The sequence below is a fragment of the Colletotrichum tamarilloi genome, assembly GCF_030869305.1.
Source record: "Colletotrichum tamarilloi strain Tom-12 chromosome Unknown Scaffold_144.1, whole genome shotgun sequence".
Lineage (NCBI taxonomy): Eukaryota > Fungi > Ascomycota > Sordariomycetes > Glomerellales > Glomerellaceae > Colletotrichum > Colletotrichum tamarilloi.
In genome coordinates, this window is record NW_026849527.1 from 51042 (window position 1) to 76974 (window position 25933).

The following is a 25933-nucleotide window of genomic DNA, read 5'->3' on the forward strand; positions in this document are numbered from 1 at the left end:
TAGTATTCTCCAGTCGCCTGCAGCATGCAATGTAATGTAAGCATGAAACCACAGCCCGCCATTCGGCCCAAGGTGGTTTTCTGCTTCGCTCTCTCGCACTCTCTTGCTTCCCCTCGGCCGCCCTGGTCCACGGCTTTCCAGCTGAGAGAAAATCACTACCGCTTCCAAGTTCGTGCTGCTTCATCCATCGCCCCGGCTACCCCGGCCCCAAAGTCTTCCCCCTCATCATCCCATCTCTCTGTGCTCACGGGACTTGGCGATTTGGGGGCGCATTCGAGATCGTGTGACGCATTGCTCTCCTGGTTACTTCGCAGTAATGGTTATGCAATACTACAAGGGGAGAATTGAATGAAGTGACACAATATATCGTAAAATCTTCGTCAAGTTCGCCAGACTCTTTACGAATTGAACACCAAAAAAATCGACACTTGAGCACCTAACCCCTCCAAGAAAACAAGAAAAGAATCCCATGCAAACCGAAAAAAGTCTTGGCGCCCGTTGCTAAATGGCTACGAAAAAGCTCTTCTCCCCCTCCTTCGGCAGCACCCTGGCCCTCCTCATAATCGGATCCTCGCAGCTTAGCCGGATCCTCTCGGGTGTAGCCGGGCTCTCCAACCTGAGCAGGCCATCCCCCTCCCGGTCCTCCCCGACCGTCGCCGCCACCCCGTACTGCGCCCTCGACGCCTTGAGCGCGTCGCGGATCGCAAAGAACACCGCGCTGCCCATGAACAGCGGCGGCTCGCCCACGCCCCGCGATCGCTGAATCGTCCGCAGGTCCTTCCACTCCACGTCCTTGAGCAGCGTCACGTTGAACTCTTGCGGAATGTCGCGGAACCCGGGGATCTTGTACGCTCCCGGACCCCGCGTGAAGAGGTTACCCGCCATCGGCCCGTTGCGGAGCCAGAGCGATTCCTCCATCGTGAAGAGGCCTAACCCTTGGACAAAGGCGCCCTGGATCTGGCCGTAGTCGAGCGCCGGGTTGATGGACTGCCCGACGTCCATCTTGATGTCGGCCCGGAGGCACGTCCACGTGCCGGTGAGGGTGTCAATCTCCACCTCGGCCGCCGTGACGCCCTGCGTGAAGTAGAAGAACATCTTGCCTCTGTTCTCGCCCCACGTGTACCCGATCTCTGGTGTCTTGTAGAACCCTTGCGCCGAGAGGTTCACTCGGTCAAAGTACGCGGCGTGCGCCAGATCCTTCATCGTCGCGCCGGGTCCCAGCTTCTCCCTGTACGGCGCTAGGCGCTCGTTGAGCTGCGCGCACGCGTTGTAGATGGCGTAGCCGTTGAGGTCTGACGAGGCTGACGCGGCCGTCGCTGAGGCGTTGGCCACCGTGTTGGTCGCCGTCTCGGAGATGAAGACGTTGTCCAACGGCACCTCGAGAGCTTGTGCGGCGATCTGCGTCATCTTCGTGTGCAGTCCCTGACCCATCTCCGTACCGCCGTGGGCCACCAGGACGGATCCGTCGTGGTAGATGTGTACGAGAGCCCCCGCCTGGTTTAGGAAGAGGGCAGTAAAGGAGATGCCGAACTTTGTCGGGATGATGGCTAGGCCACGCTTGCGCCACTTGTTGCCATCGTTGAAGCGCCGGATAAGCTCTCTCCGCAGCTCGTACTTTGCCTCGTCCTGAACTTGCTTGTACATCAGTGGTACGTGCCAGTCAGTCAGGGGCTGGTTGAAATGCGTCGGCTCCAACGGCTTGTAGAAGTTGATCTCACGGAACTTCTCGACTGGCATGCCCAATCGATCCGCAACCTCCTCCATGTAAGTCTCGGCAATGAACATGCCCTGAGGTCCGCCAAATCCTCTAAAGGCCGTGTTCGACATGGTGTTGGTCTTGCACAGCCGGCCGCGGATGAAGACGTTGGGAATCCTGTAGCAGCCGTCCGAATGGGACATTGCTCGCTCGCAGACGGCCGCGCTCAAGTCGAATGTCCAGCCGGCGTTATTGAAGACGTCGAGATCCAGCCCTTGTATCTTGCCGTCCTTGTTCACGCCGACCTTCCATCTGCCCAAGAACGGATGGCGCTGCCCCGAAGTGACCATGTCCTCTTCTCTCGTCAGCATGTAGCGACACGGCCGCCTAGTTTTCCTCGCTGCGAGCGCGAGCGGTGCGCTCAGTTGGATTGATCTCGTCTCCTTGCCTCCGAAGCCACCACCAAGTCGCTTGACGCGAACGACGATTTTATTTGCTGCTACGCCCGTCATCCGAGCAACAAAGACTTGTCTGCAAGCTGTTAGTACAAAAACCACAGATTTAATGAAGAGTGAGCTTACGTCTCGTTGGCGTTTTGGGTGCTGGAAAACACCTCCATCTCGCCATCCTCGAGCTTGGGGACTACCAATGAAGCCTGCGTCTCGAGATAGAAGTGCTCCTGGCCACCCATTCGCGCCGTGCCGGTGAAGATGTGATCGCAGTTCTTGAATGCCTCTTCAGTGTCGCCGTTCTTGATCTCTCGGTAGTAGTTGTGGAAGCTGTCCTTTTCGATCGCTTCTTCGATTGTCAGGATTGATGGCAGGTCCTCATACTCGACCTTGACTGCACGTGCGGCCTCGGCTGCCCTCGACGCTGAAGTAGCCAAAATCATAGCGATGGGCTGACCAGCAGTATGGACCTCGCCTTCGGCAAAGAAGAGCTCGTCAAAGTGAGGAGCACCCCAGCGGTTCTGCTCAGGTGAATCGACGTCGTCCTTGTCGATATAATCGACGACACCAGCCATGTCCAGTGCGGGAGAGTAGTCGATCGACTTGATCTTTGCGTGAGCTTTTGTCGACAGCACGAAGCAGCCATGCAGCTCGTTCTTCGCCACCGGTATGTCGTCGATGTATTGGGCCTCTCCAGTGACTTGCTTCAGAGCGGCAACATGGCTCTTGGACTTGCCCACGGTCTCCTGCTCGTACGCAGCAGCCGCGCCGTGGTCTTCGGTTCCGCCAGAGATGCCACGCTCAAGTTCGTCGACCGCCTCGATATCTATATGCTCGCTCTTCCCACCGAGATTGGCGATGACGTCGTGGTAGAAACGGTAGAAGAAGCTGAAGGCAAGCGCCTTTCGGTACGAAGCCATGCCTCCCGGAACGCTGAATTGCAGATCAAAGTCGGTTCCCAAGGCATTCATTGCTCCTTCGAGGGTCTCGAGCTCGGCAATGCGCTTGCCCACCAAGTACTCCATGGTGTTCTTCGCGGCTACTGTCATGGCCGCCATTCCACCATAGATGAGGTTGCACTCGGTCACTACGCCATCGTCGTCCATCTTGATCCGTAGAGCACCGGTCACGATGGCAATGTCGTCGTCTTTCCTCTTGGCCTGCTTGTATGCTCTGAAGAACTCATTCTTGGCAGCCGTCACGGGTATCCTGATGGAAGCAATGATGGCGTCTTGAGGAAGTGCTGTACGTCGGTATCCTGTGAAGAACTGTGACATGGGAATCTCGGTCTCTTCGCTCTGAGACTTGGCCACCAAGACGGCATTGGCTGCCCAGAGTACCGGGTTCAAGTCTGAGATGGGCGATGCAGTAACCAAATTCCCGGCAGGGGTACCAACATTGCGAATCTGTCTGCCAGCAAAGTACTTGAGTTGCTTGTAAATGCCCTCAAACACCTGGCCGCGAGCGTCTCCATAGTGGCGCGTTGCCACTTTGCTGATGTGCTCCAAGTCTGTCAGGACGACGTTTCCTCCAATCTCTAGATGGTCATCCTTGAATTCGTACTGTCGCAATTCGGCAATGTCCCCAACGAAAACGGAGACGGGGTATTGTGCCGCCTTGAACTTTACTTCAATCTGGGTTTCGGTGCTGCCACCGATAATCTTGGCTGCAGGGTGTATGCTCTTGATATCCAGCAGCTGCTGAAGTGTTACTGGCCTGTACCACTTCTTCCTCTTGTTGCCGAACGAAAGCGGCCTCATCTCGTGCTTCTTGAGGGCGGGTGGGAAGATGAGTTCGGTATCGGGGTTGTACTCGATGAAGCCGGGGGGCGTGAATCTCTTGATAGGTTGGTCATCAAGCTTTGCCTTGTCCATGCAGCATCCGCCCTCCTTCTTCTCGCCGTTGCCATTCTCCATGCAGCAGCCCGAACCACCGTTCGTCCTCGCCTTTCCACATCCCCTCTCGACGCTAAATGTCTGCGCGGCCTCGAGAATAGGCTTGTAGCCGGTACATCTGCACAAGTTGCCATCGAAGGCTTCCTCGATGTCTTCTTCCGAGGGCGAGTCGTTGTTGCGTAGCAGAGCGTACAAGCTCATGACAATGCCGGGGGTGCAGAAACCACACTGACTGCCGTTGCTCTTCGCCACGCGCTCCTGGGTGGGGTGTGGCCTCTTTGTGTTTCCGATGCCCTCGATGGTGATTACGTGCTTGCCGTCGACACTGGCTAGGGGTGCCAGACAAGCGTTTACGCTCGCATGGTAGATCTGCTTCGTCGTCGGATTGAACTGGGAGATGACGACGGTGCAGGCACCGCAACCGCCTTCGCCACATCCACTGATGGGTGTTAGTGTGTGTCATGATTGCTTCAATCTCCTGCGGGCCAGAAAGCTAGGGCCTGGACATACAGCTTGGTTCCCGTCAAACCGATGCCTCGCAAGTACTCCAAAAGAGTTACCTCGGGGTCAATCTCGTCTAGCACGACCCGGGTGCCATTGAGGTAGAAGCGAATGGTATCGTCAAAGTTGGTTGTGAGCGAGTTCAAAGGCCCGACATCCCGCTCGGGGGAGATGGCGATAGGCGCCATGTTGCCAGGAAGCTGCCGAGAACCAGTTCAATGTGAGATGTGATATCAGGTAAGTCCTTAGCACGCTTCGAAGGTCTTTGGGTAGGAGGATGAGGAGGGAGTGTAAGGAGAGGGAAAGGAGAGGGAAAGGAGAGAAAAGGAAACGGGTGTAGGTGCGCTTAGGATGGTGGAAGAGAGACAACCCCGCAGCTTTATTGTAGAAAGAGAGGCGAAGACGATACTAATTCAGGTTGAGCCAAGCCTCCGTAGGTACCTAGGAGTAGTGTTTGCTGCAGAATGGGCCACTTGCCAGCCAGTCATACTTGTGTACGGAGTATATGTGTGTCTATTTACTGCATTCCGCTCGCCTATATCCGTGGGAACAAATGTTTGCAAATATTAACGGGCGGTATTCCCTCTGGTTTCTGATTCCATGTGCTCAGTGATTGCTGTGGCAAGACAAAACAAAAGCTGTCGGGCGTCGCTGACATGTTGGCTGCGGTTTGCGACGGGCGTCTGGCGAATCAGAGGGCCCAAGTTTGAGCTTATCAGCGGATCCCGCCAATCTGCATCTGCGATTTTGGTGGGATGCGTTATCGTTATCGGCCCTCCCCCTCCTCCCCACTAAGGCCGGTGCTTCCCCGCCACTGAGACATCGTCTTTCAGTTGAAGCCATGAGCACTGAAAGATCCGTGCAGCCCCGCTGCGCTTCATGCCGTTCACCAGCGGCCCCTCTGTCGGCCGGCTCCGTCTCCCCTTGGTCGGCATCTTCCACCCTGCGTGCCTGCATCGCCAGAAGGTCTAGACATGCAATTTGTTCCATCTGGCACCGATTCCCATCTTGAACCCCTGCATACGATGTACGATTGTACCTTATCCAACGAGTCGAATGCACTCAGAGATGCTATGCGACTCTGTAGCTTATACTGTACGCATCAACGGGGATCGGTCGGCACGTGGCTCGTCATAGGTATACAACGCTCAATCCACGCTCCGCAACCAAGTCTACCTTGCCTCGGTGAGGATGAAGCGATGCTCCCAACCCAAAGCTCACCTCCGCTCACCTCTGCTCACCGATATTCACCGATATACACCGAAAATGATTAGATGACAGACAGGCATCCCAGCCCTCCGTCACCGAGAATGATTCATCAACACTCCGGCGCTGACAAACCCCCTCCACCAACCTCTGTCATCTATCCCCAGCCGTTCACACAACTCTTTTACCCCGATCCCCGGCAAATCCTTCCAAGATTATATTGCTTACCCCAGAGGATGCGGGCTGAGGAACGGGGAGAGTTGCTTATTGCAGGCCCCCCGCGGCTCCATCTTTGTCTATCTCAACTGCCGTCAAACCTAAATCCTCCGCCGTGTCAGCAGCCCGGCACCAAATCCGGAACGCCTAAGGCCGATTGACATCGCCGATAGCTCGAACCCCTCCCTTCTCCGCAGGAACATGGAGCAGCGTGGCATTTCGGCTGCGTTCCAGCTATACCGGCTGAGACAAGTTTTTGGCTCTTCGACGGTGCAATGACCGAGGTAGAGAGTAGATATAGCTTTGCCGACACGTCGATTCTTAAGCTGGCATGTCTGCCTCTTCAGAACTCTCCGCAGCCATGGGATACCTGCTTGATTCGACAGCGGACAACATGAAGTTCTACAACGTCATCAACGGCGAGCGCCGTGGGAGCGATAACCACCACCAATGCACAGATCCCCGCACCGAGGAACCGCTCTGGGATGCTCCCCTTGCCACGACGCAGGATCTTGAGGAAGCCGTTGCAGCCGCCCAGAAGGCCCTCAAGACTTGGTCCAAGACTGCGATCGAAGAGAGATCCAATCTCTTGCGCAAGATTGTGGAGGTTTATACCACCCACAAGGATGAGCTGAAAGAAATCGTCATGAAAGAGACGGGGAAATCGGTAATACCATAACCTTTATCATAAAATCAATCCAATGATGAGAATACTGATGATTCGTGGCGTTTAGAGTCTCATGGCCGACATTGAAATCACAAATACTTGCAATCAAACCTCGTACTATTGTATGCCTGCACTGTTCTCTTGAGTTGACTCGCTCATACTTACAATTAACAGCAAATGTTCACCTCGAAGATGAAGTCACTTTCGAGGACGACAACATCAAGATCGTCGCCACTCACCAACCACTGGGTATCGTGGGGGCTATCTGTCCTTGGAACTTCCCTCTCATCTTGTCAAACATCAAAGTGGCATCCTCGCTCATCACCGGCAACTGCATCATCGTCAAACCCTCGCCCTTCACTCCGTATTCTGTCATGAAATCCATCGAGCTGCTCATCGACGTCTTTCCTCCCGGTGTCGTACAGGTAGTCAACGGCGGCGTCGACTTGGGTATCGCAATGACCTTGCATCCAGGCATCGCCAAGATCAGCTTCACCGGGACAATTGCCACAGGAAAGAGCGTCATGGCGAGCTGCGCAAAGACGCTCAAGCGCTTGACCTTGGAGCTAGCGGGCAACGACGCGGCGATCGTGACTGACGACATCGACATTGCAAAGGTGGCAGGACAGGTCGCGCAAGGATGCTTCTTCAACGCCGGGCAGATGTGCGTCGCAACGAAGCGAGTTTACGTCCACGATTCGGTGTATGAAAAGTTCCTGGATGCCTTCAAGAGCGCAGTTGCCGAGAAATATGTCATCACCAAGGATGCCCACGCACCCAGTTTGTTCGGCCCCGTCTCGAACAAGATGCAGTATAATGTTGTCAAGGATATTTATGACCACTACAAGAAGAATGGCTTCAATATGATTGCTGCGGATCATCCCGAAGACTCCAAAGGCTTCTGGATACCCCCGACCATTGTCACAAAGCCTCCTGATGACTCTATTTTGGTCAAGGAAGAACAATTTGGTGAGCCGGCTAATCTTTTCCCAAGTGTCTTGAGCTAGATACCGCCTCTCTCTGCTCTAACGCACAAGCTAATTATGCTGACTATGCCACCAGGCCCGATAGTACCCATCTTATCTTGGACAGAGGAAGACGAGTTGTTCCAGCGAGTCAACCTGGCCAACGCTGGTCTCGGGTCGTCTGTCTACTGCCGCGATCTAGGCCGTGCCGAGAGCCTCGCCCGGAGGGTAGAGGCGGGAACAGTCGCTATCAACCTCCCCGAGATACCGCACCACGGAGGTTACTTCTCCGGCATGAAGGACAGCGGCCATGGGGGCGAGATGGGCAAACACGGCCTTCATTCATACTGTTACACGCAAAGTCTGCAATTTGGCAAGAGTTGATCAACCCGACAAGATGGCAAACAAGCGTTTAAGAAGACTTATTACATGCTACTTTAAGCGTGTTACTGTAGCCAGAGACTCGTACCAATAGTCTAGTCTCGCTAAGACGTAGTACATACAAATGGACCCAATATTTTCACACCGCTCAAGCAGTCTTTGCGCGATTCTCAAGCTCGACGAATTGCACCGCAGTATCCCCAATGGTATCCTCCAACTTCCTATACTCCATCCCAAGAACCTTCTCCGCCAACGACGCATCAACCCCAAACATGCCCTCCGCCAGCGCCGTCTTGGCCGGGTCCCCCTTTGGTATCCGCCCTTCCCACTGCGGCAGCTTCTCCCTCAAAATGTTCGCCAGTCGCTGGTTCGACACGCCCCCGGGACTCACCAGGAATCTCTTTCCGCCCGCCTCGGGCGTGGTCGCTGCCAGCAGGTGCGCGCGCGCGACGTCCCGCACGTCGACGTACAGGTGCAGCATCTCAGGCGGGACCGGCGATTCCTTGGTGAGTGACGGCCCGCAGAGGTTCTGGTAGAGCATGTGATTGCTCTCATTCAGGGTCTGCGGGGAGGCCGTCGCCGAGACGTCGTAGAGGGGTCCGTAGACGATGGGCGGGCAGATTGTGACGAGGTCGAAGGCGGGTTTAGGTTCGGAGGAGAGGAAGGCCCAGGCTGCCTTTTCAGCGAATTTCTTGCTGGCGACGTAGGGTATCGCGGGGTGCGTTGACGCCTCTGCGTCCTCCCTCGATACGCCGAGCCAGTCCTTCTCGCTGTAAATCTTGGGCGGGTCGGAGACGGGGGGCTTGGTGATGTCGATCACGGCGGCCATGGAGCTAGTGACGATGACCCTCTTCACGGTCGGCGCCTTGCGCACCACGCCCTGTAGGATCTCGGTCGTGCCCTTGACGGCTGGGTCGAGAAAGTCGGCGTTGGAGTTGCCCTTGCGGAAGTTGAAGGGCGAGGCCGTGTGGAGGACGACGTCAAAGGGCGCATGGTCGGAGACGAGGACGTTATCAAAGGCACCCGGGGCGGCGATGTCGGGGACCAGAGCGAAGTCGAGCTGCGTGGAGGGGTAGGAGGCGAAGGTCTTGTGGAGTTGGTCGACGGAGGACTGGGAGCGGACGACGGCGCGAACGGAGTGGCCTGCTGCGAGAAACTGGGCGAGGATGTGTTGGGCTATGAAGCCGTTTGCGCCGGTAAGGAGGACGCGGAGAGGCATGTTGGGGAGGCTTGTTGTGATGATGACTATTTACTCTTGGTATTGGCGTTTGGGATCTAGCAACCACCCTCCGGCTTCAGTGTGATTGTTGAGCTTCATTCTGGGCTTCTTTATAATACCGTTCGCAGCGCTGCCGGAACAGTTCCGACCCCTCCGATGACATGTGGAAACTTGCCATCACAAGAAGCATAGCTCCATGACTCGCAGCAGCTTTCCACCTTCCTCCTCTCGTATCTTCCTTCCCAAGGCCACCATACCTTACCTCGTACAAAAAGTGACCGAAAAGATTATGGAACTTTCCGACCAAAGCGACACCTTGGTCTTGACGTACCCGACTATCGGTACCAGTTGAAGAATTTGCTGCGGTACGGTCAGGCTCGTCGGAGAAAACGGTGTTTATTAAACTTTGGGATAAGAAGTGCGATTGCAACTTTGACCGGGGGTCCGGAGCATAGTTAGGCGGCATAGGCCACAGCCTACGGTAAACAAGAGCTATCCGAAGACCGCGCCGGTGGGAGGGGTAATTGGTACACGAGGCAAGCTTCAACTGCCGAGGTGATGCAGACATCGCAGAGTGCTCCGTGAGTTTCACCGTCTCGGGTGGTTGAAGAAGCAGTACGTACGTCTTCCGAATTGACTGCCGGCTTTGTTTTTTAGAGTTCCAAGGGGCCTAAACCATCGGCCGTGGAAAGGCTTGCCGTATCTGGGAACGAATTGCACGTATCAACCAATGGTATTATCGCAGCATCCCACTATCTGATTAGTATTTAGAAAAGGTCAAATGATTGCGTAAGTGGGCATCATATGTAGGAGATGCTTATCTGGTTGGATTCTAACTTAGGCAACTCATGGCAACTCCAGCATCGATTGATTAGCATTACACAGGAGCCAGATTACATCCGACAGATACTCTCTCGGCTCGGGGCCTGTTTGCTCGAATGTATAAGACAAGGTAGGCCGGGACGTTTCCGGTCGCCCTTGCAAGTCGAACGGAACCCCCACGTTCCCTACCGACCGTATGAACGTGTCCCCGTAACCCCCGCCTCCGCACCGGGCCGATGTACGGACTACTCCAAAAACTACCAGCCAATCCCGGCCAGAACCTCAACAATCTGCCCCGAAAAGGACCCATTTTGCCGGGCCCGCCGCCCCCGTCCACAAGCGCCAAAAAAAAAAAAAAAAAAGACGGAAATGCCGCATCGGAAATCAAAAATATTGACCAGCCTGGGGGTCGAACCCAGAATCTCCTGATAACTGATGAATCGTAGTCAGACGCCTTGCCATTGGGCCAACCGGCCATGATTGATTGGATACTGCAGAGGATGTTGACAATTCGAGCCGGAATTGTCGTCATACTCCCTTCCAAGATCATAGCCACTCCAACGGCGGCAACTTGAGCAGCGCAGCCGCATTAGAGGACGCCGACCATCACAGTGACCGATAACTGTACGAGCTAGTGATTATGGCCCAGTGATTCGTTGTGAGCACATCGAGACTTTCTCAATCAGCGGCTACAATTGAAAGAACCCAAGGACTTGGCCAATTGAGACTTTGACGCAGCTGACTTATGATTATAGCACCCAGCGGTCTTTGACCCTTTCGGCGGCCGAGTCCAACCTTGATGTCTTGATGTGCCCATGGGTCATGGCCCTGATTCCTGAATCGATGAGGTACATAGCCACACCAGAGTTACCGTCGGTGCAAGGTGCTTGTTCCTAAGCTCTAGATAACAAGTAAAAGTTGAGCTGCCGGACTTGTTGCTGAATCTCTTCCAGCTCAGGGTTTTCTCGGGCGTCATCGAGATGAGCTACCAATGCAGCGGGTGCCATTAGTAGTCGTCGAAACATCACCACCCAAAAAAATCAAGGCAAGACTCATTTACTCTGAACTTAGCTGTACCATATTCGTTCCCGGGTACGATTATCGATTCGTTGACGATGGTATGAATGACACAGCATTCTCTTCAACCCCCGTCTTCGCAGCGACTTTCTAATCTTGGCTTCTCTCATTTCCATACTTGGCAGAATTGTTGCCGTAGAAAGGGATTTGCGCTGCAAATTACCTATTCTCTGTAGAAGCGGTAAGAAAACAACGAACTGTTGCACTTGAAGAAGCAGTTTCACAAGAGAGCCATGCGACTTTAGCGAGAGCAATCGTTCTTTGTGGTTGGTTCAAGCTCCCTCGGTCATGTAGATCGTCATGCTATTGATATATGTAAGTTTATGACTTAGTCATGTCACTTCACGATTGCGCTGCGGAATCCATTTGTAACTCGCCAAGGTAGTGGGGCTGATAATCAATCTGTGCCAGCGATCATGACTTCGCCATAGCTAAACGGCTATTTCGGGAATCTGGTAGTTGGAGACCGTCCCGCGTTCGGAAATAGGAACCCGTCAACTCTATATAATATACGAGTTGTCAACTCCATTGATTGCCATTAGTTCATCCCATCGGCTCGTAACCTTACCATCTTACACTTTTACCAAGAAAAACGTTGTTTACACTTCACACTCCCCAGACCTTGAACCTCTGAACGAATAACCTCAATTTGAGTTCATCCTTGTCACGCCTACACCTAGTCAAGAGCTAATTTAGTGAACAACAGATGGCTCGCTTCATCTTCGCTCTTGCTGCACTTTGCGCTGCGACGGTCCAAGCTCATCCCCAAGCTAGAGGCAATTGCGGATTTGCCTTCACTGCTTCTGAAGGAGGACAAGCTGGCGGATGTGTCGGCGCTGGCGACACTGGAGGTGTTTCGATTCCCCAGGGACCGTATGTGCAGTTCGCCATGGGTAGGGACTGTAAAGTCAGCGTCACCAATGGCCCCATCGAGGGTTTGTCTGTTCAGTCTACGGGAGCGTGTTGAGCAACACTAAACCGAAGTAAAACTCGTCGACGGTGTTCAGGCTTGCTAGGTATGCATCAAAACCAGTCGGGTTGAGTCGACTCAATTTCTTCAGGATGACGTAAGAAGCTTTCTGGTTGCAATGAACAGTGTTGGGGTGGACATGGTAGGCTTGCGTAGTTACGATATGCGAACATCGCATTTCTACAATAGCAGCGAGGTTCAGGGTGGCTTTTGCTCTTGGAAATGATATCCCGTGGAAAAGAAGATTGAAAGCACTGATGGCGGAGACTCAAGGTGACCAAGTCTTATACTGATCATGTGTTCAACACAAACATGCCAGCTTTACAGTTTTGATGCTTCCCAGTTCCAACTCAATCTGGTAGGCCCGCTCTAACTTATGCGATAGATCTGATGATTCCACAGAACTACATCACGATGTCTCCATGGGGTAATTATATCACCAACTAGGTGAGTCTCTTTCTGATGCCGCCAGGTCAGTGAAGGTATTATCTGTCCATCCTAGATTGGCTGCTCTAGAAGTCGATCGAGATAGTATGTGTTCTCCAATCGGTACATACCTGGCTTATCAGTTACTACGGCCTCAGATTCATGATTACATATCACCTCGTTTGATCCCCCCTGTCGTGGTCCCTTTCCCGAGATACCATCCATATGGAAACATCAGATCTTCTCCCAAGATATTAATGACAGCCCAGCCTAAAGAGTAAATTGCTGCTTGGCAACTTTTAGGCTAACGCAGAGAAATTTGAGGGTCTCGTATAGAAAAATAAACACAGTAGTGCTAGAAATTGCCTTTCCTGATATTGTTAGCGAGTGGGTTACTACGTAAAAAACCACAAGGTAGGAACGTAGTCCTTCAGGCGTAGAGAAAAGCGTATCCCGCCTATGTGTAACACACCTTTCACTTGGCAGCTTCATAACAAAGGGACTGCTCTTCGTTGGTATTCGAAAGATGAAACGGTTCCATTTATACGGATGTTTCTACTGTTTTCAAGTCCAGTAGTTTTCGAAGAGACGGGGAACTCCCGGCGCAAACTAACATACAATAGTGCCAGTAGACGCATTTGTTCCGCTACGGCAGTTTGAATTAGCCAGCAACTTGTTTCCACGCCCGTGACAACTATCTGGATAGAGAAACTCGTATTATTTGGAGATGCTGGCCGCTAGGGAGCGTCTTCACCTACAGCACGCTACCCGATCGCTCATCGAAGAGGTTCCGCCTTTCAGGTCAACCGTCGAACCTTCAAGGATCCATGTGGGGTTCGGTGTTTGGTAGGCGAGAAAATCTGCTCTCAGCACCACCCTAGCATGGGCATGGCTTGTTGGTTCTCCCGGCTCCCACCCAAAACCAGACGAAAGCCATTATTCCTGATATCTATCCCCTGACAGTTTGACAGGCGTCATGTGGAGATGGCCACCAACAGAGAGAGGACCACGATTCATTCGCGAACGATCTGGGGACACGAACGGTTCATGGTGGCACGATAGGATTTTCGGGCCGTTACGATCGAGAACGTCTTCAGATGGTAGAAAAGCTGCCATTCCCCTTGCCTCAACGTGGCCAGCTAGGTTAGTGACTCGCCAGTTCGCTAAGTCTCTTTGACACTGTTGCTCCGTCCAACCATGGGGTAGACACACCACTGTGCCCGCTGTCGAAGTCGCGTCGCAAATAAAACAGGCCCACTGAAGGGATTTGACAGCGTTACATCAATTCTTTGGAGGTATTATTCGAATTACTTGGCTCATTTAGATCTGCGCTTTCCGCACGCCGCCACGCCGCTATCACGAAACCACAAAACTCTTCGTTTCACACCTCGACACGCCGCGGCACTTAGTTGCCCGGATACCATCTGCTGAGAATAGAGGTCACATTTGCCGGCCTGCTAAGGTGAGCACAGTGGCCGCTAGGCTCGGTCTCCGTCTTGGAGCCGGCAGGCAGGACGGCGGACATGCCCTGCTGGTAGCTGAGAGGCAGTGCGTTGTCAAGAGTGGCATAGAGGTAGGCGCAGTCGATGCCGTTGCTCCAAGGCTCGTAGCCCGAGGCGTTGGTGAAGGCGCCAAGAGCGGTCCAGGTCATCTCGGACGCCCACTTCTCCTGCTCAGAGGCGGGAAGGTCGTTGAAGCCGACCTCGGGGAGCAAAGTGGCGTTGCCAACAACACGGTCCCCCTATAATGCATGTTAGTATGATTACCGTTTCGTAACCGACGGGAACTGGGGTATTGGGTTACATACCTCGACAATCATCCAAGGAAGAGGCTCGCCGCCGAGAAGGTCGAGCAAACTGGAACCTTTGGGGAGCATGAAAGCACTGGCGTAGACGATGCTCACAACACCACCAGAAGCACCAGCAGCGGAGCGAGTGGCAACGTCGTAGCCCTCAACAGCGTTGCTGGCCACGACACCACCGTAGGAGTGGGAGTAGATGACGACCTCCTTGCCATCGGAAACAAGCTTGTCCAGCTCGGTGCGCACGGCGGCAACATCGTCGGAGAGGGATGCCAGGGGTGTGGTGGTACCGCCGACGGTGGGGAGAGCTACAATGGAGGTGTTGAAGTCGGAGCCGGCCAGCTCGGTAGCGAAAGGCTGGAAAGCGGAGGGCAGCTGCCAAGCGCCGGGGACAATAAGAATTGAGGGCTTCATTGTGTAATGGGGATGTGAGGTGACAACTGGAGAACCACGAGTGATGCGATCTTGGATCTGTCAGAGATTGACGAGATGAGAATAAGGACAGAGATGGGCGAGGGATGCGTGCAGACTTGGATCGAAGTGGACTCTAAAAAGGAATGTGTAGCCTGCCTGGTAGCAACAACAAGAGGCAAGTGATGAGCAGAGGCAGGTGGCCTTTCTAAAGTACTACTTCGTATCTGCTATAGATATCAAGGCATGAATATACATCCTCAGCAAGCAATATCCCCGAAATGACAGCGGCCAAAAGCGATGAACGACCCGTGACAGCGGGATGAGCGCCGGGTAGTCTCTCGGATATTGCCACGAGGTCTTGAGTCCTTGAGGTCCGCTAGAGAGGTTTACGCGGTCCTCCGAAGTTATCCACAAAGGGCCCAACGTTGGCGGTGGATTGCTCCAGTTGTGAAAAGGGGTCGAGGGGGGGGGGGGGGGGCAACTTGAGGGGGTCATGACGGAACAGGTTATGGCGCAAGTGAACACCCGGTTCGATCGAGCGGAGACAAAAGGACGAGAGGGGCTCGGTACCTTACAGGCTTGCAGCTTGAAGAATGCATGTGGCAGGATCTTCTTTTGTGTACGGAGTAGCTTGTGCTGCGCCGTCGTTCTGCATTGTTTAGCATTTCTTTTTCTTTTGAGGTTCAGGCATCTCGCTAAGTAGTTTGCTTTAGTCTCCGAGGCCTTTTGCAACCATCTTCTCCATGTTACCTCGGCAGTCGAGGACTCGGGGGCTTGGGGCAAGCTTCGTATTGTATCTCTTGTCGTTTTCAACTTGCCCCTCATACCCAAAGAAAAGCAATCCCTCATGTCAATGTTCCACTTAGTATTTGACGATAATGACGCACAGGAAGGAATCGTGGTCCACCGCAAGAAGTTGAGTACAAGTTACAGGGTTGTTGACTCAATGTGGCCCCCATCCGCGTCTTCAACAGCTCTCTTCCGGGAGCTGTACAGAGGCCACAATTGCCGTGGTTTTGGCGTTGATCTGTCGATGTCAACCCTGTGCATGCAAGGATGCGCCCGGACGTCAAGGGGCATGGCATGCGGGCCCTAGTTGCTAGAGGCGGGTCTAGAAGAGGGGATCTCCCCCGAACTAGTCGACTAGCGTGGGATCAGTTCCAACGGTTTTTCGAGTTTGGATGCGAGACCCCAGAACGAGAGCCGTGCGCCGGAAGCATTCTTCCTAATCCGAGTCTATCGGACGTTGGCAACGATGTTTCCTAGTGTCTGTAGCGTGCTGCGGGCCGGCTTGTGTAGGCCCAAGACGGAGAAAGAAGAAAGACGAGACTAGGACTGGAACAATTTATACTCCTAGCCTCCTTACGATATCACACCCTGTCCATAGTCCACAGATGTCTGGACAACCCTCATGGGGTTCCTCCTCGAAACTGACAAAGATTGACAAACCCGACAACTCCTCGGGACTTGGCCGGGTGCTCGCTCCCCTTTTCGTTGCTTCTTTCGGTTGCAGTTCCACCTATTGTCTCTCTCTGGGCCCCTACCCGAGGTAGCAGTTGCAATGGGGGCAGATTGACATGTCAAACATGACAAGTCAAAACAGAAGTGATTGACAGTTTGGGAATGCAACAGTGGTTCGGGAAAAACGAACGGGTCCAAGAGCCCGAAACCCACGGCCGTGATAGACGACGACGGGGTTGTCGCACGTGTTTTTGCTTTTTCTCTCCTGCTAGATTTTGTGTAAGCAAAGCCCGCGGCAACGAAGGCATCTGGCATTCCCCAAAAAATGTTCAGGATAAAATGATTCCCCATCCCCACGTGGTGTGGCCGGTGTCGTCGACCCCCCTTGCGTCCGTTTACTCGGTAACCCCCTCCACTCACCATCGACGACGACCCGTTTTCTATAGACCGCTGTTCAACGAGAGCCCGCGTGGCCATCAAGCCACCCGCCATGGCAGCCACTATGGTGACATACCCGTACAACGATCCGACTATCGATCAACCCCAGAGGGACTATCTGAAGAAGCTGGCCGACTTCGCTGAAGATCAAAACCTGTCCGAGGATCTCCGTCCATATGTACGAGCGATTACGATCGCCTTCACTGTCTTTGCTGCGTTTGTGGTTGGGTTAAGGTTCATGGCTCGTCACCTGCAGGGTGCGAGATACCTCAAAGATGACTACACGATGTTGTTCGCTCTAGTGATATTAATTGGGAACATGATCATGAATCTCATCCGTAAGTTGCATTGGAAGATGAGAGTACGAAGACATACTAACATTCTCGCCAAGTGGTTGATGCTGGTATCGGACTGCATTCAGGTCGCCTTACACTAGAACAGCTGCAGTTTCTCGACAAGGTATGCATCGGCGTTCTCTAGCGCTGTGCAATTTCACTTTACCATCCAGCTCATGAGGACTAAGCTAACATTATTTCTGTAGACCATGATCGGTGCCGAGATTCTGTACGTCAACGGAGTCAACGTATACAAAATAGCGCTGCTTTTGCTGTACCTGCGCATCTTTCCAATGCGAGAAGTCCGCAAGGGAGCATGGATATGTGGCAGTTTGACATCGCTCTGGACGCTTGCTTGCGTCGTCGCCGCCTCGATACAGTGTCTTCCCCTGAACACGCTATGGGAACCGTGGAAACCCGGTACTTGCATCAACCTCTTCTTGACGCAACTTGCCATCGCTGTGCCGAGCATCATTGTCGACATTGCAATTCTCTATCTTCCGATACCCCACGTGTTGAAGCTCCAGATGAATAGAGCTCAACGGATCCTGGTCCTCTTTACTTTCCTGCTGGGAAGCTATGTCGTGTTCTGTAGTGTCTACCGCTTCAGAATTTTCTTGCTATACACGAAAAACGATGTTCCTTGTAAGTCTCTTGACGCGGATTAACTCTCTGGCTATTCCGTGCTTACTCAACAATAATAGACTCATTGGCTCAAGGCCTGGCCTGGAACATCATTGAAATCAGCAGTGGTATCGTGTCTGCATGCTTGCCGACTCTTGTAAGTCTAGCAATGACAACGTTGATGATAACATGACTGATTAAGTGCACAGGGTCCAATCGTACGTGTACTCTGGAAGGGTCTCCTTGAATCCGCTCAACGAAGTGGTCTGGATAAGTACGCCCAGTCGTCCTCCAACAAGAAGTCGACAGGAAGGTCAGCAGGCATGACCATCGGCGGCGGACGATCCGGAAACGCCTCTCATGCAAGGGATGGCTCGAAAGACTGGTCCAAGCTTCCCGAAGCCAACGCCAAACCGAACTTTCGGGAGGAGTCCAAGTACGGCATCGGCCTTCGCACAATGGGTGGAGGCGACGATGACCGTAGCTCTCGTAGCTCAAATGACGTCGAGCTGATGCCTCAGAGCACGGTCAGCGTAACCGTGCGGAGCCCAGCCAGGGACAACTTTCCCGAGCATGAAGCGGGTGTGAGTGCGCGAGAGCACTACCACGGGAAGAAGATCTCTAAAGAAAGCAACTCTGGGTATCCTCACTCAGATAACAGGATATGGCAGCATCGCGAGGTTGAGATAACGACGGAGCCGGTAGAACCGGAGTCTGTCTTGCCGGATTTTAACAGGAAAAGGAAGTCGGGGATATGACGAGACGGACGCTGGCGGAATACCCATATGAATGAACATCGTCTGTAAATAACCTGTAATAGTATCTAGTATAATTATGCTAAAGGAGCATGAGCTTCAAATCTTTCAGATCAAGGCCTTGACGAGATGTTCAAAGTGATTCGGTTGTGGAAATGCATGTGAGTGAGCCACGAATAGGGTTCTTCATGATGTACAAAATTTCAAGTGTTGCCTCAAAGAGCAGCTTCTGTTTTGACTTCTCTGCGCATATGATTCTACGATAAGTAGAATGCTGCAAAGATACATCAACATGAAGTTAGTACCGTAACGTAGTCTATCTAAGATGACTCAGCCTGCTCTTGTTCCCTGGCCTTCTTCAAATCCTCCGGTCCATAGAGGTTCCTCACGGCGAAAATCAGCCCAGCTGCGAGTGCAACCATCAGAACCCAGATTGCATAACCGCCTAGGGCCTGAGTGTTAGCACCTATGGCAAATAGGGTGGTGAATGAGGCCGGAGAAAATGCCCTGATGACGCTCGCTCCGGTAAGAGCCAAAGCATTCAGCGTTCCCAGAACACGAGGGCTGGGCGAGATATCATTCAACGACAATTGTATGGCAGTGAAGCTCATGCTCACGCCGCAGCCGATAGTGAGAGCAATGGGCATAAAGACCCAGAAGAACGTGACCCAGGCCGGATTGTGTACACCGAGCTTGAGAACGACGTTGCCGAGAGGGCAGATGAGGAAGAACCAAGGGTACGCATAGGCGCAGGCACGCAGCACACCGTTCGTGCCTATGCGATGCTGCAGTGGCGGGAAGATGATGAGAAGCCACGAGACTTGGGCGATACCGTTGACGGACATCATAACGGAGATTTGCAGAGGGGTGAAGCCGTAGCCACCAAGCTCGACTGGGGTGAACCAAAAGACGGGGACGACGGCCGTGTAGGACAATGCGAGGAGCATGAGGTAACCGTACACGAAGAGGACATTGGAAGCGCCTGGCGACTTGACGATCTGTTTGATGGAGCCCTTGTCCTTCTTGGGCGGTGCTGCCGCATCGTCGTTGCTGCTGTGCTTCTCCTTGACCAGTGTTTCCTCGACAAACAGTATGCTAGTGATGGTCGCCGTCAAACCAATGAAGCCCACGCAGAAGCTGGATAGTGCGTAAGGGTAGTCGAAAAAGAATTGAGCTTTGAAAACGCTCGGGTACTGATGCGCCGGATCGGCGAGGGCTCCGCCGAGAAGAGGCCCGAAGAAGATGCCAAGGTTACCGCTCAGAGCGAACCAACTAAAGGCCCTGGCTTGGGTCTTTTGGGTGACGTGCTCGGCAATCATGGTGCGCATCGTGACAAGAGATCCGCCAAACACGCCTGCCAGGCATCGGAAGAGGATCATCTGCCAAATGGTCTGTGCCATGCCGAAGATGGATGTGGCGATGGTAACACCGCAGAGGGAGAAGACGAGAACGGGCTTGCGGCCAATCCGATCAGAGAGTCTGCCCCAAAAGATCATGACGACAGCCTGGGTTAGAGAGAAGAGTGACTCGATGAGACCGCTGTAGAAACCGACGTCCGCTTTGGCGAGGTGGCCGTTCTCTTCGGCCATCTGGCTGATGTACGGAAAGATGCAGAAGAAGGCCATGGGCTCTACAAGTCGCGCGTAGCATAGCCAAAAGACTTGCCATACCGGCAATGGCTTATCATCGGCGTCCGGAGTCTCATTCTCTTGGGATGGCTCATTGAGCGTTGTAGCCTTGGAGACATCGGGATCAGCGGTCGGAGCGATATCGCCGGCGATGAGCAAGGGAGTTGTCTCCGTCGCGTCGTGACTGAAGGTGTCCCCGGTTGCCGGCTTCTGGTTCGGCGCCATCTTGGTAGCGTAAGAATGTGCGGCTGTGTTCGTATGAGCAACACAACTACCTACCCTAGAAGATGATGGTTCCCCGGTTTGGTCGGCCCTTTCTCAGAGCTTGTGTTCCAGGCACAAGCGACGTGACGAAGTCGCTTGTTGAGTAATTAAGTGTAGGTAAGCAAAGTGAGATGAAACGCAATTGACATTGTTAATAATTTGAGAGCGCGTCACCTCGGTCTTATGTCAGACCGCCGCAATTTTCAGCCTTCCTAATCAGGTTAGGCTACATCACCAAAGTACCGTCCCGACTCTCAACAAACAATTCAATTCAATGGCTTTATTTAAGCATACTGAAGGATGGATTTTTTGTGTCGCATAAATGCACTTGTGCAACGAGACGCCAATTCCTTCGCTTGTCATTGATACAAAGAAGACTGAACAGCTCACCTGTTCATCTAGGGCTTCCGTCAGCTACATCCTCGGGTTCACTCATTTTCTCCTCTCGTCATAGTAAACATGGCTGTGACAGCTTTTATTATATCCAGAATGCCGCCTTTCGCTGGCTAGAAATCTTGGCTTCAGAGCACTGATCTGTTCTTAAAAATTTACTAGAATTTCAATTGTTAAATAGATCCATCCTGTGTAACTCTGTCCTGCAGGTTTATCTTTTTCTCGCGAGTCCATGTTACCCTTGTCTGCAGAAATCAGTACACCGAAGACTAGAGTCATCCGGTAAATCCTCTGCCGCTGAGATATGCATCTACTAGCCATTGCACGCTCTTATTACCTCCAAAGTCTTTCAGGTTTTCTGGCTGATAGGCTGAGTGGCCACAATCTCTTCCCCTTTGCCTGTATACTGGGTACCCGGGCTATCTCCGTCAGGCCTGTCGGAATCAGATCCAATGACCGAGGAGCCTTCCGCGCCAGCTCCTTCGGTCGCAAGCCTCATCTCCAGGTCAGGATGCTTGTGCTTCCATCTCTTCATGTACCATGTGCCGAACATGAGAAAAGCCCACATTGCGACTTCGAATACTGTAGCTGCGGGATATCCGTGGGGATAGCGCGGGGCTTCGACGGTTGGGAAGGTGAATAGAGGGATCCAAATCTGTCCACAGAATCCGAGGGTCATCATCGAAGAGATGATGAGACCTCTTTCACCATAATTCTCTTTGAGCGTAGAGTTCAACCATGAATACTAAAACGCTTTTGTTAGATGAGGAAGTCGATCATGGCATACAGGATGACATACCAAGATCGGAGATGCCATTCCAGAGAAACCTCCGAAATAGAAGGCAAGGAATTTGAGGATGTCAGGAACATTCCATATAGACAGGACTATGCAAGAGAAGAGCACAAATGACTACGAGTAATCAGCGCTGATCGTCGTGTCAATGTTGATAAGATGGATTCGTACCGCCTGGAAAGACCAAAGGCCCCTCAAACTCAAACAACCTGCTAACGTAGTTCCTAGCCAAGAAGACAATGCCCGCAGAAGGTCGATGAAAGTCGGCAAAATATTCACCAATTCAACCGAGTATCCAGCAGCCTTTAGCCACAAAGCCATGTAGCCTGTCCAGTAGTGCGCTTGGCACAAGAAGCTGTAATGTGTCAGAGAAACAATCGCTTTCAAGGAGGCTCAGGGGCACGAACATGTAGCAAGGAACGCAAATCCACCACATTGGTCTGGAGAGCGTATACTTGAACGTCTTCCACGTAATGCCCTCCTGTTCGACTGTTGGCATCCGCTTGACCGCGAGGGCGTGCTCCTCCGCGGAGAAGTACCACCTCTTGGGTGAAGTTGGAAGGCCAGGCCAGAACGCAAAACCTAAGAAGGATATGGGAAGGGTGATAATACCCTGGACGATGAAGAGCCATCGCCAACCCGCACGTCCAAAAACGCCGTTGAGGTTTCGATACGCCGCGGCCTGCAAGTAGCCGGAGAACATGGAGCCTAGAGAGTTACCCATGAACCATACTCCAGCTCGCTTGAAGAGCTCTTCGTTCTTGAACCAACTGCCCACTACTTTTGATTAGTACTTCGGCGAGGAGACATTGGGTTTCAACAAGCATCCTTACGAATTAGATGAGTGCCACCGAACGATGAAGCTTCGAGGAACCCTGTAATAGCGCGAAGGATGTACAGATGCCAGCTGTGCTTGATAGTGGACTGAGAAAAAGCGATCACTGCCCAGATGATCTGCAGGGAAGGTAACAAGAAAGGTGCACTGCATAATCTTGATCAGCAACTTGCTAAATCGCCTGAAAAAGCATCTAATTTTTAGACTTACATCTTTGCCTTCGTCTGTAGAGTCATGAGCGGGATTTGGCCAATGACGTATGCGGTGTTGTCTGAAAAAGTCAGTTGAGCATGTAACATGAGTGTCTGAACATTTGCTTACAAGCGACGACATAGTAGTTCAACTCGTTGCCGTGAGAATCAAGATCCTCACGCATGCCTGATACATATGCGTTGGTGACATTTTGCTGCCCAAGGAACTACTGCCGGTCAGCTCATAACTCTGGGAATTGTGAGTAAAAGATGCCCTTACTCTGCAAAAGACTAAGAGTAGTAAAAGTAACAATCAGTTTGGTTTGCCTTCGATCAAATGAAGAGACCTTGACTTACAAGACAAACTTCCAAAGACCAGAATCGCAAGATCGAGTTTTCGCAAAAGCTTTCGCTCTTCTGCAGGATAGTGTGAGGCTGTTCAATGACCGTGAGTGACTTCCTTGTGTAAGATAAACGGTCGAATACTTACGGTACCAGTCAAATACTGACAATATCACCGCCCCTATCTTGTTGCCCTTCACTTTTTGACCGAAAGACCCCATCTTCAGCTGGTTCTGCCGGATTTCCGTCTGCGATGCACGTGCAAGAGTCAGAATCGGCACTGCGCTGTCGGCAGTGGTTTACATATAATGTCACCGGAGCAAGGAGGATTCCTCGTCCCCCTGTCTACGTCCCTTTCGCCTTCTTGGTCTTATGTCGAGCCTTCACTTAATGCTTGCCACCCCCAAGACGTGCTTCTGCTATGAACACCCAACCACCGCGGCGTCTTGTCTGCGATAAGCTCAACTCCCAGTCTCTCATGCAACATAACACCCGCCGAGACCCGACTACGTGCATCGCACAAGAGCCTCGCCCACTATTCGCCATAGTGGCAGGAATGACGAGTGCCCATGCTTACCGGGGAAAGATGCGGGATAGCGGGCAAAGTACCTTAAACAAGGGCCAATAATCTCCGATGCGGCAACGAGATCGTGAGTCCGGACAAACCCTCACCCACCACTTCCGCCGAACTCGGTGGTTTACCGAACGTCCAAGACCGGAGAAATACTACCGGGTGGGCTACCTAGACTGACTTGAATACGTTTCCTGCAGCGCAGACGTCGGTTTGGCGGCGGGAAAAGCCCGACGACATGTGACGGGGGTGGGGATTGCGCCATCCGTTATCAGATGATGACATGCGGCGATCTCGCATCTCCAAGTGCCTCGACCAAGTAGATTTATTGTGTTGCTTGGTAAGTGCCGCGGGGTAAAATGCGAGTGTGACACCATGGAGAAGGATGAAACCAAATCAACTTGCTATTATTGGTCTCTTGATGGTTGAGGATTTGGTGGGGGTTCAGTCCTGCGGAGACGTCGCCGTGCCGTGTTGGCTCGACTAATACGGGCAGCGAGATCCGGTGCGAAACCGTCCGGAGTCGCAGTCAAGGTTCATAGTTAAAATGGCGAGCTTGGAACCCGGCCTTTAGATGTATTGGAGAAAACCTAGACAGAGACCAACCAGCCTCCGAAGAAAAGGTACCCCGCCTCACCGCCCAAAATGCCGTCTGCTGTGTCCGAACTGTACCAATACACCCACGTCCCAGAGACGGAGGAGAACCTCGATTGGGCTGACCGTAAGTCTTGGCTCACCATGCTTCCACGCAAGACTATGCAGGGCTTGCAAGCTGACAGGCACCCGAAGTTCCCACCATTGATCTTGCAAAGTATGGGACACCAGAGGGCAACAAGGAGCTTGCCGATACACTGATCGAGGCCATTCGTACCAAGGGCTTCTTCTATGTTATCAACTATGGCATCTCGCAAGAGGCCGTCGACGCACAATTTGCTCTTGGCCAGAAATTTTACGAGCTGCCGTTGGACGAGAAACTCAAGTATGAGCCGGATTTGGATTCTGGAGATTACAATGGATACCGTCCCGCTGGTCGGCGGTTTTTGAGCGGTGGCCTCAAGGATAAGACAGAAGTATGGAACATGGCTAGTGAGTATTTCTTCACTTTGTCGAATCGAGGAAGCGTTGCTGACAGATGCAATCCAGCTCGCGCTGGACACATCACACAACCTTTGCCCAAGCTTCTGGAAGATCGCAAGGAAGATATTGAAGGATTCGCAAAGGTACGATGAAAGCCCTTTTAATCGTACGTAGGATATCGTGAATAACGCGAAACTTAGAACCTCCATGATAAGGTGCTAGACCCCCTGAACCACCTCATCGCTCTGGCTTTAGAGCTGCCCGAGGACTTCTTTACACGCGTACACAAGTGGGAGACTCACGATGAGTCTCATCTGCGCTACATGAAGTATTCCAAGTTCACTCCAGAAGAGATTAAGCAACTCGATGATGGCCTGTGGTCCCGCGGCCACACAGATCTGGGGACGATCACCCTGCTTTTCCGTCAACCCGTTGCCGCCCTACAAATCAGGGATCATGAGACCGGCGACTGGAAGTGGGCTAAGCCGCTCGATGGCAGTCTTACCGTCAACACATGCGATGCCCTCAGCTTCCTGACGGGTGGTTACGTCAAGTCCACGGTTCACCGGGTGAGTGAAATCTCATCTATACAACTTGACTTGCCCTCTACATTTTGCTGATTTGGAACCAGGTATCAGTGCCGCCTAAGGACCAGCGCCATGTCGATCGCCTGGGTTTGTTGTACTTCGCGCGTCCTCAAAACGACCTCGTACTGAAGACGATTGACTCACCAGTGCTCAAGCGCGAGGGCTTTACTCAGAACGAGTTCGAGGCTGGCGAACACCCGGTGCCGACCATGGGAGAGTTCACCACCCTCAAGCAGACTTGGCAGCAAAGGAAAGGGGTCAGCTATCAGAACTCGGAAGGACAGGAGATCCTCCCGGGATTCAAGGGCCAATACTTCAAGTAGGACGAACGGGCTGTTCTGGCCGCCACATTCTCGGAAACATGGTTTTCGAATAAATGTGTCCGAATGAAAGGCAATTTTGTGATGGTGGTGTTGTGGCGGCGACCAAGGCGGCACGTTATGTATTTTGGTGATCAATATGAGGTTCATTCTTTAGTGACCCTCTACCAGCCCACACCACCTTACCATGTGCTACCTAGACTGACAAAGGAATCAATCGACTTAAGACATCTACAATATCTCAGCTGAGGTCTCTAACCCGCATCGTCCCCGTTGTCGCTTGCGAGTATCCTCGACTGTTCGATTGAAATGATAGTACAACTCTCATCTCGCGTCACACTTTTCTTGGCCTTCTTTACGACTTCGTGAGGTAAGTCAACATACCCACTTCCTGGCACCCCCCTGTTTCTGGCACCACAAAAACGATGGGATCACAACCCAACCTCCTCATTACTATTAACTATTGATCCTCAACCACACCCACTACAATACAGCTGCCAGCCTCACTAGGGCATTCAGAGTCGCTGGATTCAGCCGTGATAACCTCCTTTTCACCCGCTTCGATTTGAGCCCGATGGATATCCCTGATGTTCGCGAACTTCGTATTGGGATCG

The 25933-nt window shown here is 52.6% G+C and overlaps 9 protein-coding genes across 9 annotated transcripts; 4 read left to right on the top strand and 5 right to left on the bottom strand.

Moving 5' to 3' along the window:
- Nucleotides 1-501: 501 nt before the first annotated feature.
- CTAM01_15039 (xanthine dehydrogenase) lies at nucleotides 502-4729 on the bottom strand (the record flags this gene model as incomplete). Its single annotated transcript, XM_060531038.1, has 3 exons — nucleotides 502-2227; nucleotides 2278-4479; nucleotides 4551-4729. The coding sequence occupies 3 exons, from the start codon at nucleotides 4727-4729 to the stop codon at nucleotides 502-504; spliced, it is 4107 nt and encodes a 1368-aa protein (XP_060374391.1).
- Nucleotides 4730-6324: 1595 nt separating this feature from the next.
- On the top strand, nucleotides 6325-7979 carry CTAM01_15040 (aldehyde dehydrogenase; the record flags this gene model as incomplete). The annotated part of the gene is made up of 4 exons (XM_060531039.1): nucleotides 6325-6630; nucleotides 6698-6752; nucleotides 6805-7599; nucleotides 7693-7979. 4 exons carry the CDS (start codon nucleotides 6325-6327, stop codon nucleotides 7977-7979), a joined length of 1443 nt encoding a protein of 480 aa, XP_060374392.1.
- A 145-nt stretch (nucleotides 7980-8124) lies between these two features.
- On the bottom strand, nucleotides 8125-9195 carry CTAM01_15041 (NAD dependent epimerase/dehydratase; the record flags this gene model as incomplete). Its single annotated transcript, XM_060531040.1, has 1 exon — nucleotides 8125-9195. One exon carries the CDS (start codon nucleotides 9193-9195, stop codon nucleotides 8125-8127), a length of 1071 nt encoding a protein of 356 aa, XP_060374393.1.
- Nucleotides 9196-11800: 2605 nt separating this feature from the next.
- Nucleotides 11801-12357, top strand: CTAM01_15042 (uncharacterized protein; the record flags this gene model as incomplete). Its single annotated transcript, XM_060531041.1, has 2 exons — nucleotides 11801-12029; nucleotides 12257-12357. The coding sequence occupies 2 exons, from the start codon at nucleotides 11801-11803 to the stop codon at nucleotides 12355-12357; spliced, it is 330 nt and encodes a 109-aa protein (XP_060374394.1).
- Nucleotides 12358-13895: 1538 nt separating this feature from the next.
- CTAM01_15043 (uncharacterized protein) lies at nucleotides 13896-14705 on the bottom strand (the record flags this gene model as incomplete). The annotated part of the gene is made up of 2 exons (XM_060531042.1): nucleotides 13896-14231; nucleotides 14298-14705. 2 exons carry the CDS (start codon nucleotides 14703-14705, stop codon nucleotides 13896-13898), a joined length of 744 nt encoding a protein of 247 aa, XP_060374395.1.
- Nucleotides 14706-16656: 1951 nt separating this feature from the next.
- On the top strand, nucleotides 16657-18321 carry CTAM01_15044 (uncharacterized protein; the record flags this gene model as incomplete). Its single annotated transcript, XM_060531043.1, has 5 exons — nucleotides 16657-16942; nucleotides 16996-17063; nucleotides 17146-17584; nucleotides 17644-17720; nucleotides 17773-18321. 5 exons carry the CDS (start codon nucleotides 16657-16659, stop codon nucleotides 18319-18321), a joined length of 1419 nt encoding a protein of 472 aa, XP_060374396.1.
- A 317-nt stretch (nucleotides 18322-18638) lies between these two features.
- Nucleotides 18639-20171, bottom strand: CTAM01_15045 (major facilitator superfamily transporter; the record flags this gene model as incomplete). Its single annotated transcript, XM_060531044.1, has 1 exon — nucleotides 18639-20171. The coding sequence occupies one exon, from the start codon at nucleotides 20169-20171 to the stop codon at nucleotides 18639-18641; it is 1533 nt and encodes a 510-aa protein (XP_060374397.1).
- Nucleotides 20172-20952: 781 nt separating this feature from the next.
- Nucleotides 20953-22985, bottom strand: CTAM01_15046 (major facilitator superfamily transporter; the record flags this gene model as incomplete). Its single annotated transcript, XM_060531045.1, has 10 exons — nucleotides 20953-21348; nucleotides 21403-21513; nucleotides 21568-21751; nucleotides 21804-22173; nucleotides 22230-22378; nucleotides 22442-22502; nucleotides 22553-22649; nucleotides 22703-22713; nucleotides 22780-22857; nucleotides 22913-22985. 10 exons carry the CDS (start codon nucleotides 22983-22985, stop codon nucleotides 20953-20955), a joined length of 1530 nt encoding a protein of 509 aa, XP_060374398.1.
- A 995-nt stretch (nucleotides 22986-23980) lies between these two features.
- Nucleotides 23981-25322, top strand: CTAM01_15047 (2OG-Fe(II)oxygenase superfamily protein; the record flags this gene model as incomplete). The annotated part of the gene is made up of 5 exons (XM_060531046.1): nucleotides 23981-24056; nucleotides 24125-24421; nucleotides 24479-24555; nucleotides 24613-24981; nucleotides 25044-25322. The coding sequence occupies 5 exons, from the start codon at nucleotides 23981-23983 to the stop codon at nucleotides 25320-25322; spliced, it is 1098 nt and encodes a 365-aa protein (XP_060374399.1).
- Between the last annotated feature and the right edge of the window lie 611 nt (nucleotides 25323-25933).